The 15,984-nt window shown below is 54.3% G+C and overlaps 1 protein-coding gene across 1 annotated transcript in view; it reads right to left on the reverse strand.

The window, feature by feature from the left end:
- Tead4 (TEA domain transcription factor 4) overlaps window positions 1-15,984 on the reverse strand; it is a 34,457-nt gene that overhangs the window by 10,995 nt on the left and 7,478 nt on the right. The window contains exons 4-10 of the mRNA XM_033765599.1: window positions 14,028-14,156; window positions 12,713-12,756; window positions 12,264-12,319; window positions 10,296-10,435; window positions 9,379-9,552; window positions 1,456-1,596; window positions 79-231 (exon numbers count right to left, since the gene is read on the reverse strand). Of these exons, the coding sequence (XP_033621490.1) occupies window positions 79-231; window positions 1,456-1,596; window positions 9,379-9,552; window positions 10,296-10,435; window positions 12,264-12,319; window positions 12,713-12,756; window positions 14,028-14,156 (837 nt within the window). The remainder of the gene's footprint in view (window positions 1-78; window positions 232-1,455; window positions 1,597-9,378; window positions 9,553-10,295; window positions 10,436-12,263; window positions 12,320-12,712; window positions 12,757-14,027; window positions 14,157-15,984) is intronic.

Below are 15,984 nucleotides of genomic sequence, written 5' to 3' on the forward strand. Positions count from 1 at the left end.
GGTGAGACAAAGACAGGTGAAGCCTCTGGATGGGGGTGCTGGCTGCCACCCTGAAGCCTGCGCCCGGCCCGTGCATACCTGCAGGATGGTGAAGTTCTCTAGCACGCTGTTCATCAGGCACTTCTCGGGCAGATGCTTCAGCTTGTGGATGAAGTTGACCATGTACTCGCAGAGCGGCGAGCGGTGGATGCGGTAGGAGTAGTGGCCGTTCTCGTAGCAAGCGTACTCTGTCTGCAGATGTAGGGAACAATGGGAGCTTAGAATCCCCTTGCCTCCAGCCCAGACCCGCTCTGTGGGGAGGCACCACAACCAAGAGCACTGTCACACGGGAAGAAGGCAGGAGGCTGGAGGCCCTGGAGCAGAGCCACAGCCTCCTGCCAGCGGTGGGCAGATGCTGGGTACCAGGGGAGCAGAGCTCAGAGATGCAGCGGTCGAGGCGATGACGAGATGGGATGGGAGCCACTCAACTCTGGCTGTGCAGCAGGTGAATGTGGGCACAGCCTGCCCCATCTACACACACAGCGCACACCCTACTGGTGAAATCTGAGCAAGTCCAGGGCATCATACCAAGGCTGGTTTCCCAGCTGCTAACATTGTTCTCCACTCTTAGGACCTTGCCAGGGCAGGAGCAGGTGGAGCATGCATGGGATTACAAGTGCAGTTCCACAAAAATAAGTATAGATAGATATATAAATAAGTAACACGCTTAGCATGCATGAGGCCAGAGTTCACTCCCAGCACCAAAATAAAGAAAGAATGAGAAGAGAAGAAAAATTGCTGCTCCTTAGATTCTGCTCCCAAGATGGCAAATCCACCAGGTGAGGCCAAGCCAGGACATCCCCAAGAAACAGGAAGTCTCTTCTGCAGCAATGGCGGGCACCTGGTTAACAGGTGAATGTGAGAGCTGGGCTTTGTTAAGTCAGACCAACATGGGGAAAGAGGCGAGGACAAGGACAGAGACTTGGGCATTCTGGGACCCAGGCGTTGAGTTCCATGGCCCTGTCACTCTTGGGGTGCAGAGCACCAGAATATCAGAGGACGACTCACTGCTTACCGAACAACACACAGGGTGTCACCACACCCCTCAACGTGCCTTTGGCCAGTGTGCTCAGGAGACCGCCAGAAACTGCTGCCCAAAAGGAAGTGAATTTCTTGTCACCTCCACTAGTGAGGGTCTCCTGAGTACTAAAAAGTCACAAAGTGGGGACACAGTTTTGCACATGGAGGAAAGCAGGAGCAGGGAACAGGGGGAAGGCCTTCCTCTCTCTGGGCTCACTCAGGGTCAGCTCCCAGGCCCCCTCATGCATCTACCCCACTCTAGGAGAGCGCATGTGTGAGGGAGGTTCAGGCAGGCAGCAGTGCTCGCCAGAGGCTGCACAACTAGAAGGCCTTTTCCTGAGTGTGCAGAAGCCACCACCTCCCAAGTAGCCCCACTGCCCTCAGCCAGCCTCATACCTCCACTTTCTCTACCACCTGCTTGCCGAACAAGCACACCTTAGTGGAGCAGGTAATAATCATGCTCTCAGGACTCTCGTACCAGCTGGAGACCCCATAGAAGGAGCGGCCTTCATCCTCAAGGTTGGTGTTGAGGTCTGCCTGCAGGGGAGACAGGAGGCTGAGGATGGATCTGCACAGTCCTGTTGCGGGCAGAGGCTGTGAGTCTCAGCAGAGTCTCGAGATGGAAAGAATCTGGAGGGTGAAAGGAGCAAGTGGACAGCAGACTTGGAAGTTTCACCATTCTCACCCTCACATCCAGGCTCCCTGTGAAGGCTGTTATGCCACAGAAAGAGAACCCAAAGGCTGCTTCCATTTCAGGCCAATGCCAACACCCCTAGCAAGCAGGCTCTAGGACTTGGAGTTATATAGTCTGACTTTGTTCTGTTAAGGGGCAGATATGCAAATCCATATGAATATGAATTTATCAGAACCTTCCCAGAGTCAACTCTGATAATAAGAAAGCAGGAGAGCAGAAACCTAGGAGAGGGAGACTCCGCCCTGTCCCATTCTCTTCCTGGTGATCACCACACCTGCCCATGTTCTTTCAGAAACGGCTCCAACTGCAGGGTTCAGCCACCCGTGATGTTTTTCCATCAGCCTCAGGCTCCAAACATACCTCTCTTAGCTGCTGTAAGCATTCTGGAAATACCAGGTCTAACCGCATCACCCCATAGCTCCAGCTGTGTCTCAGAGCCCTTCTGCCACAGGGCCTGAGTCCCACCCAGTGCCCGCTTGGCTCCAAAGGCCCTTCCCCAGCCCTGCACTGGGCCCAGCCGTGCTGCTTCCGCTCCTGTTGGATGTCAGGCTAGTCTGAAATGTACCTGCAACACCAGCTCTGACACAGATGGAGCAATGCTCCACACCACACACCTCGGCCACCAGGGAGACTCAGCACAGCTTCCAGGTGAAGGGCTGGGGTCTGCAGGCTCCCACCCCAGTGCCTGGCCCAAGCCAGCAGAGGGAAGGCACTGCTGAACCACCTGGCTGCCCTGGGGATTCCCCGGCCAGAACTGTATTTCTGAAGCCCATGGTTATGAAGGGAATCCCATCCCCAGAACTTGGGCTCCATATCAAATTGTCCTGCCTGAGCCAACATTGCTCACGGAGGAATTTCAGCCTCAGAAAAACGCACACATAACAGAAGCCAAATTCTTAGGAGGTCCCGTGCTCACCCGCACTACTGGTATGAAATCACTAGCGACAGCCCTGTGAGTGCACGGGAGCTGCAGGCTGTGAAGGAGGCTCTGCTGCATCTAGGTGAGGGGGTCCCAAGAACCCTAGGAAGGTTTGAGCAAGTTTGAAAGTCAGGCAAGGCCGTTCTTTTGCTGGCCGCTAGAGGGCGCACACTTGCCATTTTGCTCTCCTTTGAATTTTCCAAGAATAAGAAGAGCTTTCTACATAATGGGTTGTTGTCTTATGGAACAACAGAAATAGTATGTGGCCATATAAAATGCTGAGAAGGACCTGCATTTATCATTATGGATTAATAACATTATAGTGGGACCTGGCCTGGGAGGCTGAGGCAGGAGAATCCCTGGGAGTTTAAGGCCAGCCTGTGCTACATAGTGAGTTCTAGTCCAGCCTGAACTACACAGTGAGACCCTATCTCAAAAAGCAAAACAAAAAACCCCAACATACTGAATGAATTGCAGTCTCTCCCGGGCTTGTCCTTCCCACAAAGCAGTGCTGCCCCTGCCGTGGATAGCTGCATGAACACCCATGTCACTACCCCATGCTCTCCAGTCCAGGTGAGACCTTCGCTGTGGGCAAGAACCTGGGTGTCCTCCAAGCCTTCGCAAACATTCTTCACTCATTGTTTCACCTCTTACCACTGGGTGGTGCAGTGTGAGGCGTGGGCCTACATGCTCACCCTGAATTCCTCCAAGCCCAGCTCCACCCTCCTATCAAGTGCACTGTCCTCACCTCCCACTCCCTTGGCCCTTCCACTCAGCCCCAGCCCAGGGCGGATAGGGACTGGGGGAGGGGGACAGAAAGAGGCCAAGGCACTGTTTTTGCTCTCAAGGAATCTCACTAGGACAGCAAGCAGAATTGGTGGGCTAGTGAGTGGCACGATGAGGGAGAGCAATCCCACAAAGGAGTCAGACAGCCCAGAACATGACCTGGGCACTCCACGCAAGACCCAGGGGACGCAGGGCAGTGACGATGAGGCTTCACTCCAGAGCACCTCAGCCCACCTGGGTGCCCAGACCTCCTGGAAGACGCTCCAGCCACTGCCCGCCCACCCTGCAGACCCCCTCCACACCACCTCAACACACCTGGCTCCTTGGCCTTCCCAGTCAAAGGGGAGAGTCCTCTCCCACCCCATAACGCTGCCCTCTGAATGCCCCCTTCCCTCCCTCCACCCTATTCATAGCTGTTCAGGAGTGGGCAGCTCTCGGGCTGGGCCTGGAACAGGTGCAGGGGATCGGGTGGCTGACGGATGAGTCCGGACAGCTGCAGCCAGGGTGTGGGGGCCCAAGGGGCTCAGATTCATTGTCATGTGCTGGTATGTGCCTGGGAGAAATGTCAGGCTGGGATGGCAGGAAGGCCTGGGGCACACCTCTGCCTCCCTCCAGTGCTCAGCTCAGACCCTCCCCAGTGTACCCCCCCCCACAGCCATCCAGTACCAGGGATCGAACCCAGGAGTTCATGAATGCTAGGTACCAGGAAAAGATCTACTACTGAGTTACATCCCAAGCTTTTCGTTTTGTTTTGTTTTTTGAGACAGGGTCTCACTATGTAGTTGAGATTGACCTGGAACTCTTCCCTCAACCTCCCGAGTGCTGGGATTACAGGCGTGCGCCACCACACCTGGCTTCTTTTATTTTTTATTTTTTATTTTTTATTTATTTATTTATTTATTTATTTTTGAGACAGGGTCTAGCTAATTTGCAGGCTGGCCCTGAACTTGCAATTCTCCTGCCTCGGCCTCTGGAGTAGCTGCTGATTACAGACATGAGCTGTCATTTTGCTCATCATTTTCAATGCACAGATAGGTGTTTATGGCCCCTAATGTCCAAGAATCCCTCTCCCACCCCAGAACAATAACCTTTCTGGTCTCAGAGCTCAAGGGCTACAGTGGAGGGCAGCAACCTCCAGCTCTGGGTTCCAGCATTCACTGGACAGAGCCAGCCTCAGGGCACACAGATGGCATTTCCAGCAGGGACTCGTCTTGGCAGGATGTGAGTCTATGGATTGCCACCACAATCCGACCAAAGAACAGTGACTTTCAGGGCGACGGAAGCAGGAGCTTGGACTGAGGACATCATGGTGATGTCCACTTCTGAGGGTTCTGACCAGCTCTTCGGCCCCTAGAAGCCAGGGCTTAGGAAACAGCTGGTGGGAGGGAAAGGCGATGGGGTCCCCGCGGACTGCGTCTCACTGTTGGCACTCAGAGGTCCCTGCTCTTGGGGGCCCCAGGAAGCGGGGTAGGGCTCCCCCTCTCCGCCAGCTCCAAGCCCCAGCCCCTTGTGTGCCTCAAGGACAGATGGCGATAGGCAAACAGAAGCCAAGATTCACCAGGACCGAGCTCTCACAGGGCCTGAGTGGGCAGTCTACCTTCCTCATTCCCATATCACGGACATAGCCAGGACGCCAAGCTCCGAAAGATACAAGTGGTGTCGACTGTGGGCACTGTACACGGCCAAGCATGTGCGTCTGTGGAACCTGCTTTGCCAGACTTCCCCGGGACAGGGTCCCCACACCTTCGGCTGCAAATCCCCACCTGAAGCTTCCCCTGGGGGAAAGAAGAAGGCAGGTGCCACAAGCAAGGCGGGAGGACACACTAGCTTCTCCTTCCAGCCTGCCATCTTCGCGCTTTCCAGCAAGACAGCGTACTCCTTGCCTTCTGGAAGGAAGTGCAGGGTCTAGAACATGCCCACACCGTATGGACTATTCAGGGCTGTCTCCACGCTGCTACCATACCCTGCTCATCAGCAAACCGGAGAACCTGCACCCGGCACAGGAAAAGCACTGAGACTCCAGTGCAAGGGAAGGAAGGCCAGTGCCCAGCTGTAGGCACCAGGAGCCAAGTCACTGGACCTAGGCTTAGGCCGGTGCTGCATCAAACTGGCTAAACTTTGGCTAGTCATTTAAACTGTGTGCCTCAGTTTCCCTCTGTAGGTAAGCTTATCAACTGGAACTACCTCTGGGACGCAGCAAAGTTTAACCATGTCAGTGCACATGAGGTGCTAAGGAGGGTGCCGCTGTGATCTTCAGTCTGTGTCATCACCCCACAGCAGGGCCAGAACAAGTGCAACCCTGCACACCCTGAAGCCTGTGTTCTCTTGTTCTGCACCTCAGTTTTCCCCATTTGAGAAACAGAGGCATAAGGTGATCCTCATGTGGAGGGCGAACGCAGAAAACTACCAAAGACCACACTCGGGGCATCGCTCAGGGCTAGAGCACTTGCTCAGCATGTGGGAGACAGTGAGCTCCACCCTCACACCGAGAGAAGGAAGAAATTGGGGGGAGAGAAACAAAAAGAAAGAATATTATTGACAACTGAACAAGGCAGGAACTGGCATACAGGTCCCAAACATGCCATCTCCTCGCGGGCAGTGAACCCGTGAAGGGCTTCCTCCCTTGCCAGCCTCCCTTCTGTGCTAGCCGTATCCTCTGGGAGGTGGCACCTGTGCTGGGAGGAGCTGTGGAGCCACACCTCACCTCCCAGCCTTCCTCTACATCAAGGCCCCAGGGGCGGGCTGAGTGTGAGCTCTGGAGGCAGGCAGGGCGGGCACAGGGCAGGGCCCACCTCACACTGCTGCGGGCCACTCAGCAGCAGCGTACACCGGGCCCTCAGCCAAGCTTCTCATTTCTGATCCCCATGTCCAGGGCAGGAAGCAATTGTGAAGACGGGGAAGTGAGACCCGTTAAAGCAGTGTGGCATGTTGGTGTCACTGAGAGCTCGCAAAGGGTCACCAGCCTGGTTTAAACCCTTCTGGGAAAGGGCAGAACAGCACCCCATCCTGTCCCATGCCATCTTAAAGGCCCCAGCTCCTTTCTGGGCTGGGTCACAGGAGTCTCCCACCGGCCTCTAGCCAGACGGCCGATTCTCCCAGCTGGGCAGCACTTGGGCCTCACGGCGCCCTATTCCAGGTCTTCAGGGAATGAGGGGGGCTGGTGCAGGCTTGGGGGGTCCAAGGCAGGAAGGCCATGTGAGCCTAGAGTTTGAAACCAGCCAGGCAACACAGAAAAACACAGTTTCAAAAAGAAGCAAAACAAACCTTCAGTGACTCATTACCAAGGGGACAGATGACCAAGATACCATAAATGTGCCACCCTTCCCCTCTGCAGACACGCCATCTGTGGGCACTGTCCCTTCTCCAGCGGCATTTGGACAATGCCTGCCAACTACAATCAGGTTAAACCCATTTTCCTGGACACTGGGTTAAAGGTGGGAATCCAATCATATGGGTTTACTTTTTCCCCTTTCTGCAGACTCAACTAGAATGATAAAAGCAAAGAATTTTTTAAAGTGTGCTGTACATAGCTGGGCAGATGGCACCTCTGATCCTAGCTACTCAGGAGGCTGAGGCAGAAAGATTGCAAGTTGAAGGCCAGCAAGGGCAACTTAGTGAGACCTTGTCTTGAAAAAAAGACAAACTAAAAAGGCTGGAAGAATAGCTCAGTTGTAGAGTGACTGAGTGATTGCCTAACAAGTATGTGTGAGGTCCTGGATTTGAACAGTAGCAATGCAAAAATGTTGTGCAAAGAGGGAAAAAAAGGGAGAAGAGACCAAATTAACAGAGGACTTCGAGACACTCTGGGAAGCTGGTGGCTGACTCCCAGGACTGGGGTGTGTTCTGCAGGGCGAGGGGCAGCAGGTAGCTTGGATTGGAGGGGCCGCGAACACTGCCATGAACGGAAGGCTGGCTAGAACCTGCATGTGGGCTGGCCGGACCCTCCCAAAAACAGAGGACACTTTCACCAGAAAAGCACAGGAGGACTTGGGCCTCTGTGACAGGGCTGTCATACAAAGGCCGGGATGAGAAGCAAAATCAGCATCAAAACTGGCTGAAGCCCCTAACCCTCACTTGTATCCCACTCCTGAGCGCTGCAGCCAAGAGCCTCCCTTCCAGGGAAATTAAAGGAGTCTCTGGAGAAACGCATTCATCCCAGGGTATGGACAGGCCTAGCAGACACAATGATGTTCACTGATTTCTCCCCAGCTCCTGCGGTTTTAAAATCAAGTCCACTTTGCACCCAGGGCTCACAGGGACTGCTAAGATGAACAGCCAGCACAGAGAGCAAAGAGAAATGTACAGAGATTGGACTTCATCAAAATTACAAATTCTTACACTATCAAGAATGTGAGGTGTGGCGTGGGGGCACATACCTAAAATCCCAGCACTCCAGGAGGCCAAGACAGGAGGGTCACGGGTGTGAGCCCAGCCTGGATACCGATACCTTAGTATCGACTCAGCGAGATCCTGTCTCAAAATGAAGAATAAAAAGGGCTAGGGATGGAGCTCAATGCGAAAGTCACAGGTTCAATTCCCCATATCAAGAAACAAAAGAAAAACAACCAAAAACTCTACCAAATGGGAGAAGATACCTGCAAATCATATATCTGGTAAGGGACTTCTATCTAGAATATATAAAGAACACCTAAGGCAATAATGAAAAGATACATAACTCAATATAAAAACAGACAAAGGATCTAAATAGACATTTTTCCAAAACAGATATACAAATTACCAGGCATGGTGGCACATGACTGTAGTCCCAGTTATTCAAGAGGCTGAGTGAGACAGGAGGATCACCCAAAGCTAGCCTGGGCAACAGAGTGAGACCCTGTGAGGGGTATATGCAAAACAGCCAGTAAGCGCATGAGAAGATGCTCAGCATCTTTAATCATCAGAGAAATACAAATCAAAGCCAAGAGAGGTACCACTGCACACTCACTAGATGGCTGCAACTGCAGAAAATACCAAGTGTTGGTGGGAATATAAAGAAACTCAGGAGGCTGAGGAAGGAGGACCTCTGAGTTTGAGGCCAACCTAGGCTACAAAGTGAGCCCATGGCCAGTTTAGATTGGGGAAAAAAAAAAGTTCTTAAATAATGAATCTTCTCAGGCCAGGGATGTAGCTCGGTGGTACTACTGCCTGCCTCACAAGTGGAAGGAACCTGAGTTCAATCCCTGGTACCAAAAAAAAAAGGATCTTCTCATTTCTAGAAAATTGTTTATGATCCATATTCCTTACTTAAAGTATTATTTAGTGAAGGATAGGGATGCAAAAACAACATTGCAAACAGGCATCTTTTCTCAGAAGGCAGACAGGATGTACTATAGGAACAGCAGGGGACAGGCCCTGGGCTCCACCCACACGCAGCCCTGGCTGTGTGTGAGTGCTGGGCTGGGTTCCTTGCCCAGCCTTGATGCCTACCCAGAAGGACACCCAACCCTCCCGGTGTGAACAAGCCTCTTTCTGGGACCACAAAGCTTCTAGATTATGAGTAGTATGGAACCGAAAGGGTGAGAAGCTGTGACAGGAGGCCCAGGCAGAGCCAGCGTGGGCCAGGTGGGGACAGATCTAAGGCACAGGGCAGCACCCAGGCCTGCACTACCACCTCTGTATGGCCCTACTTTCTGGCTGGCCGCCACTACCATCATCAGAAAAGGGCGGTTTTCCTGGGGTTGGCTCAGTGCAGAGCACTGTCTAGCATGCATGAGGCCCCACGTTCCACCCTGTAGCCCTGTTCTCTGGCATTCAGGCCCCCATCCCTATTTCCGCTCCACCAGCAGAGTCTCCCTCTTGGCTTGCTCCTCCCTGGCCCCTCAAGCTGCCTCCCAGCAGCTGGGGCACCTGCTCACCCTGCCACCCACAGCACCACCACAAATGCTCTGGGGTGGAATGAAGGGTTTATTCCAGGGCTTACCCAAAACTTTACGAGAAAAAAGGCATTGGAGGGCCCCCGTTCAAAGAGCTCCTTGAGCCCGCCCTTCTTTTCTGGGAATTTGTCATAGATCTGGCGGATGTCTATGGCTTCGAGGTAGGGATCACCGCAGCTTGGACTTGACTGGCCGATGTGCACGAACAGATGCTTGTTGTACTGTGGAGGGAAGGGGGTCTGAGAGAGACACAGGAAGGCAGGGCAGACAGAGGGGGCCAGAGCTTCCCACCCAGCTCTGCAGCCCACTGCTCGGCTCCAAGAGTGAATCATTTTACCTCTCTGGGCCTCGGTTTCCCCGTGAGTACTTGGGGATAGTGCAGGTCCAATTCTTTGATTTCATACTGGGCTTCTGAAGAAGAGTGTGGCTGATTAATGGGTTCCTCAGCTAAAACAAGTCTGAGACTGTTGGAGTTAGACAGTTGTGGGCCTCCTGTCAGTAGGCCTGAGTACTTGTCTGGCCTTTGCAGGTGACACTGGTCACCCAGGACCCAGGCACTGAAGAGGACAGCCCAGGGAGGGTGTCCCAGAGGATGGGAATCAGACACAGGAGTCTCCTCAGCTTCCTGCCAGCCCCTCAGGGCCAGGGAGTTCAGGGAAGGGTATGGAGTAGTTTGGGATGGCAGCAACTTTGCACTAAGAGGGAAGAAAAGTAAGGGCAGGGAGTGGAGGAGCCTGGGGAGCTGGGAGGGAACAGAAGCCAAGCGAGGGCTTGCGACAGGAGTGTGACAGTAAGCACGGAAAGGGGAAGAAGTTGGAGTGAGGAAGGAGAAGCGGGGAGGGAGGGCCAGCCTGGGAGCCTAAGTAAGCCTTAAAGAGTGTGGCAGAAGAGCATGCAAGAAGCCAAAAGCAGGCATAGTTGGCTGCGGGACACAGTGTGGGTGCAGGAACTCGAGAGGACTCACTGTGTCTGGGTCCTGCTGCTGCTCCAAGAAGGCAGAGAACTCCAACATCCAGAGCTTGGAGCTGGCCACACTGCGTCCCTGCCACGGGGGCACCAGGGGTGCTGAGGGCGATGGGACAGGTCCCACAGGAGACTCAAACCCTGTGCGCAGTGGGAGAGGCACACAGAAGCTGCCCAGGTGCCCTCCCTGCCCACACCCTCTGTGAGGCCCTAGGTTCACTGCATCCCCTTAGAGGTAGGGGCAGACGTGGCCCTGTCTGGGGCAGCTGAAGCAGAACCAAACTCCAGGGAGACTGAGCTCTGGAGGTCTGCCACAGCAGGCACCACTGTGCCAAGCAACCTCTGGTCTGGGTAGGAAGTCGCCTACCCAGAGAGCCCAGAGCTGCTTCCCTGGCACACAGAACAGAACCTGGGCCAGAACAGGCCCGTAATACAGCTCACTAACAAATGAATGGAACCCAAGAGGGTCCCAATGGGGTGTCGGAAAAGGCTCCCCCAAGAGGGCCGTGTTATAAAGAAGGGATGAGGTCACACAGAAAACCCTGGGTGCGGACTGGGAAGGGCATTCCAAGTCAAGGAAACAGCAGAGGTGAGTGGGTCAGGCCAGGAGCCAGCTTGGTGAGTCTAGAAATTCATCGGGTATGGGCTGCAGGGAGAGGGTGAATCGGGGCAGTGGCTGTAAATGAGAAGCCACAGACAGGTGTGACAGCTTTCCCTGTGGGAAGTGACTCAGCACCACAGAGAGGGGACATGGAGCACACAGGGAGAAATGTCGGCATTGGAACAGTGGCCTATGAGGGACAAGATTCTAGAAAGTCTCAGCGTTTCCACTGGGGAGTGTGGTCAAGAGTGGTGACCGATCAGAGGCACAGAACTTAGGGGCATGTGGAGGAGGAAGTCTAGAAGGGACAGTCGGGTGGGTGACAGTCATGAGGGACACAGTCAGCGCTGAATGCATCTGCTGAGCCACTTGTTCATTTGTTTATCTGAGCTCCGCTTACTGAGAAACTACACCGTCCCGCATGAGACACAATACAGAGACAGAAAACTGATAAAGACCACCCCATACAGGCGGAGGTGATCACACAGTGTGGGGAAAGGCAAGGGCAAGGCAGCCACTGAGCCTGGCGGGAGCGGGGGACCAGGAAGGAGGGAGCAGACAGCCAACGGGTGGCAGAGGCGACCAGAGGACCCCAGAAGGCAATGCAGATTCCTGTTGTCTCTCAAAGCCACAGAAGCATTAAGCCCAGAAACAACAAAGCAAGACTGGTATCCAGGAGCAACACAGGACTGCAAGAGGTGTGCGGAGCCAGGTAAGAGGCCGCTGTAGTACCAGGCAAATACTGGAGGGCCTGGATGAAGACTGCATTGTGTGGGCAGAGAGCACAGGGGATTGGACTCAAAGCGGCAACACTCCATGCAGGGACGAGGGAGAACGGCACTCAGGTACCCGGGGTTGCAGGAAGCCCAGGGGCCAGTGCCAGGCTGCTGGCAGCTAGGAAGCCTCCAAGCCAGCCAAGGATGCCTCCTAGGAGGGGCGGAGGGGAGCCCTGGGCAGAGATGACCAACTGCCCTGCCCGGCACCGCCAGACCATTTCCTTCAGGTCCCCTAGGCCAGGCTGGGGCAAGGGCCCCTTGGCCTGCCATGTGGAGGGGAGGACTATAGGGCTCTGCCAAGCGGGAGACCCCCAGGGGCCACCTGTGAGGGCTGTTGCCCCCAGCACAGCACTACCTTTGAACAGAGCAAGCTGAAAAGGACAGTAGTCCAGGCCCCCCAAGGGGGGCAAAGGGGCTTGGCACACAAGTGAGGGGCAAGGAAAGGCTGAAGGCAGGAGCCTGGGACACATGGCCTTGGCCTGCAGCAGGGCAGCATCTAGGACAGACACGCAGCGGTCCAGCTGCTGGGGCTGGACCCAGGGCAGGAGCTGCAGGACACGATGTATAAGGGAGCCATTCTGCGCCAACCCACCTGGCAGAAGCAGTGGAGGCTGGACAGTGTAGGTTTGCTGAGAGAAAGGTTTCACACTACGGGGGAGAGGAGAGGAACAGTGTCAGCTGCTTGGGGCAGGGCCCGCACCCTCTGTGTGGCAGGCCCTCTGTCTGACCATCAGTGGTCTCGGCGGCTCCCACCTCCCACCCCTACACTGCCTCCTTCAGCTTCCATGGCTCATCCACAGGAGCAGCACATCTGCTGGGGAATCGGCCCTCCACTGCCTCCCTGCCAGCCTGAGAACTGATTGTGAGCCCCTTCCCTCTGAGTCCCAAACTCAGCCCTCGCCCTACCCTGCACAGACAGGAGTTCTGGCAGATGGCACCCCAGGGTGTGGGCATGGCACAGACTGTACCCCATCCCACTCCACAGCACTCAGGTTTTCTCCTGAGTTTTGGCTTTGACTTCAGACACCAGGCCATACTCACTCATGGGATGTTCCAGCTTGGCCTGGTAAAGCTCCTTGCCAAAACTGAGAAGGAAAAAGTAAGGTCAGCATGGCTGTGTGTACACAGGGCCCACGGTGAGGGAGACAGAGCAGGGAACTCAGCTTCAAAGAGGCTGTGCGCTGACCCCACAGCAGGAGGAAGGGATGCTGATGTCCTTGTCTAGCCTGCTAACGCTAACAGGCACTGGGCCCCCAAGTGCTTCCAGGGCACCAGGCTACAGCACGACTCTGGATGAGAAGCCCAGACAAGACACGCAGGGGAGGCTCCCAGAGGACCTCCACATTTCCACTTCCGAAACGCTGGGGGCAGTGACACAAAACCCTGGCGTGTGCACTGCAGCAGGCATGCAGAGCCCTTTTGTGGGCACACGAGCCAAGCTGCCCTGCCGGCTAAGCATCAGTAATAGTTGTTTTTTCTAAACTAAATCCTCAGTATTCAGGTTTAATTGCAGTGTTGGCACTTTGCGATAATAAAAGTGGGTTTTGGGTTGCAGTTTTGGCACTCGTCTCTAAAAGGTTCACCCTCATGGGCCTCAGGTCATGAAATCTATCTAGGAGGGCCAGGGATTCAGCTCAGTGGTGCCACCACCTGCCTCGAAATTACAAGTTCCTGTGTTTGATCCCAGCACTTGGGAGGCTGAGGCAGGAGGATCGCTGTGAGTCCAAGACCAGCCTGGGCTACACAGTGAGTTCCAGGTCAGTCTCAACTACATAGTGAGACCCTGTCTAAAAAACAAAACAAAACAAAGACCCTTTGGTCCCTACAGCCTTGAAGACCCTGTGAGGACATGGTTCCGGGAAGGAGGAGTGCTTCTGGAACATCTCCAAAGTGTACCCAACCTGGCCACAGCCAAGGCCTGAGAAATGTGACACCCAAGTCAGGGTTCATGCCTGGGCACGAGCTTTGCTCGCCCTGGAGGGAGGCAGTGCTGGGGCCCTGAGCAGGAGGAGCAGCCTCGAGGCTGACTGGCAGCTCCTCAGGGACTGCTTGTGCTATGGCAGGGCCGCTTGCTCAGCTCTACTCCCTGGACCCGCTCAGGTGTCAGCCAAGGGCTGGCCCCTCTGCAGGGGTTAAAGGCCTGCTGTTTGCTACCAAGGGCCCCAACAACATGGCTCCATCAGTGGAGCAGTGACTCAGGACAGCCAGGGTCCTTGTACTCTCCTTCCCCTTGGCACTCCTAGCCCAAAAGGACTCAGGTAAGAAACATCTGAACCCTCTGGGCTCTCCTCCTGGCTTGCAGAAGGGGCAGGAAGAGGGTTGACCTGGACCCCCACTGTCTGGGCTGCCCACTTACCCCTGAGACTGCGGGGTGGCCTGGGCCCTGGGTGAGGTCCACCTTGCTGTGGAAGGCGGTGGCTGAGATGAGCTGGGCGGACGACAGGGCAGCCATACTCTGCAGGGCCTTGTCCTTAGCTGCCTGGTCCTGGGGGAGACATGGAGGAAGGACTCAGCAGGGGCACCATGCAGGCACAAGTGAGGCAGTGTCTGACCAAGGGTGAGGCCCAGTGTGAATGGCCAGGGAGGCCTGGGCCAGTGCTGTCTGTGTGGCACTGCTGATTTGTCCTATGACAGTCTCCTGGTTCCTCTGATCACAGCAGTATAATACACCCTGCCTGTCCTCAGAGCTTAGAAGTGCCTTGGAGATCATCTGCCAGACTGCACTTCTTGTCATTCAGTACTAGGGATGGAACCCCAGGCTTTGCACATGCTACCAAAGTGCTCTGTCACCAAGACCATGGAGGCACCTTAAGAATGGGGTTTTAGATAGGAGGAGTGGCCAAGTGCTAGAGCAGCTGCCCAGTATGTGCAAGGCCCTGGGTTCTATCACCAACTCCAAAAACCAGAGAAAGGGAGAGGGGGTGGGGGAGAGAGAGGAAAAATTAGGAAGAACAAGAATCTGCACCCTGAACCCCAGCACCTAGATGGCATAGATGATAAGTATCTGCTGGATATCTTCTCAAGGTGCAGAAGGGATCATCTGTGGCTAGGTGGGATGTCTGAGGCCAAGGACAGTGTCCTGCAGCCCTACCTGCCTTACCCTGCCCTGTAGTGCCCCTGCACTGTGGCACCACGGGACTCACCTACCTTGCAGTGTCAGAATGTCTGTCCCTATGAATTCAAAGAACCAAAGAATGGGTTTAGCCTGCATAGGCCCTGAACACATAAGCATCTAGGAAAGCCCTTGGTATGCCACCAAGAACAGAACGCTGGGCTGGGTGTGTAGCTCCATGAAGAAGCACTTGCCTAGCACGTGCAGGACCCCAGTGTCCATCGCTGCCCCTGCAAATGTAAACATCAGAACGGGGCTGTCCTATGTAAGTCAGTGCTTTCCCTCCTGGGCTCCATAGTTCCAAAAAGTCTTCAAAACTGATGAGAAACAGGGTCGGGAATTTAGCTCAGTGATTCTGCCAACTGCCTTGCAAGCACAGGTCCTAAGTTTGATCCCCGATACCAAAAAAAGACTACTAAAAAAAACAGATGAGACATATTCTCTCTTTCAAATAGCCTAAAGGGAATTGCATCTTTGTTCAAAATAAGACTTCATATATAGACTAAGACCAAAAGTGCTTTCAGCATGTGAAGCTTTACAGGTGTTAAATGGCTTGATTATGTTGACTCCAGAGGTTTGACCAGAAATTTATGAGGAATGTGTGTGTGTGTGTGTGTGTGTGTGTGTGTGTGTGTGTGTGCACACTCGTGCATGTGCATGTGCTAGGATGGAACCCAGGGCTTATGCATGATACGCATGTGCCGTACCACTGAACCACATCCCCAGCTGTGATGAACTATTTAAAATGGAAAAACAAATGAACTGTGATCTGATAATTAAGCCAGTAGGTCCAGGCTTTCCTTAAGTACTGCAGAAGTTGGGAACTGTGGGAGATGCTGTGGCTTACAAGTGACTGTGGCAGGATAATCTCCCTGATCCACACACAAGCCCTAAGAGGCAGGTAGTACAGAGGCTGCGAAGCTGAGTGCCCACCTAGCACCCTAGCACTGCTGGGCAGTGCAGCCAGCACCCAGCAGGCTGTCCCACCAGCTCCCAGGGTGTAGCCCAGACATCACAGGGGAGGTTTCCAGCATGTTACTGATTTTAACTCCTAGGGCAGAGAACAGCTGCAAGCCCATTGTAAGGTGAAGAACCTGAGGTTGGAGCTATAGCTATAGCTCAGCAGTAGAGCACTTGCCTGCATGAAGAAGCTTTGGGCTTAATCCCCAGTGCTGAGTAAAAAAAAAAAAAAAAAAAAAAA

Source organism: Fukomys damarensis, unplaced genomic scaffold, assembly GCF_012274545.1.
Source record: "Fukomys damarensis isolate Sample0158 unplaced genomic scaffold, DMR_v1.0_HiC HiC_scaffold_19, whole genome shotgun sequence".
Taxonomy (NCBI): Eukaryota; Metazoa; Chordata; class Mammalia; order Rodentia; family Bathyergidae; genus Fukomys; species Fukomys damarensis.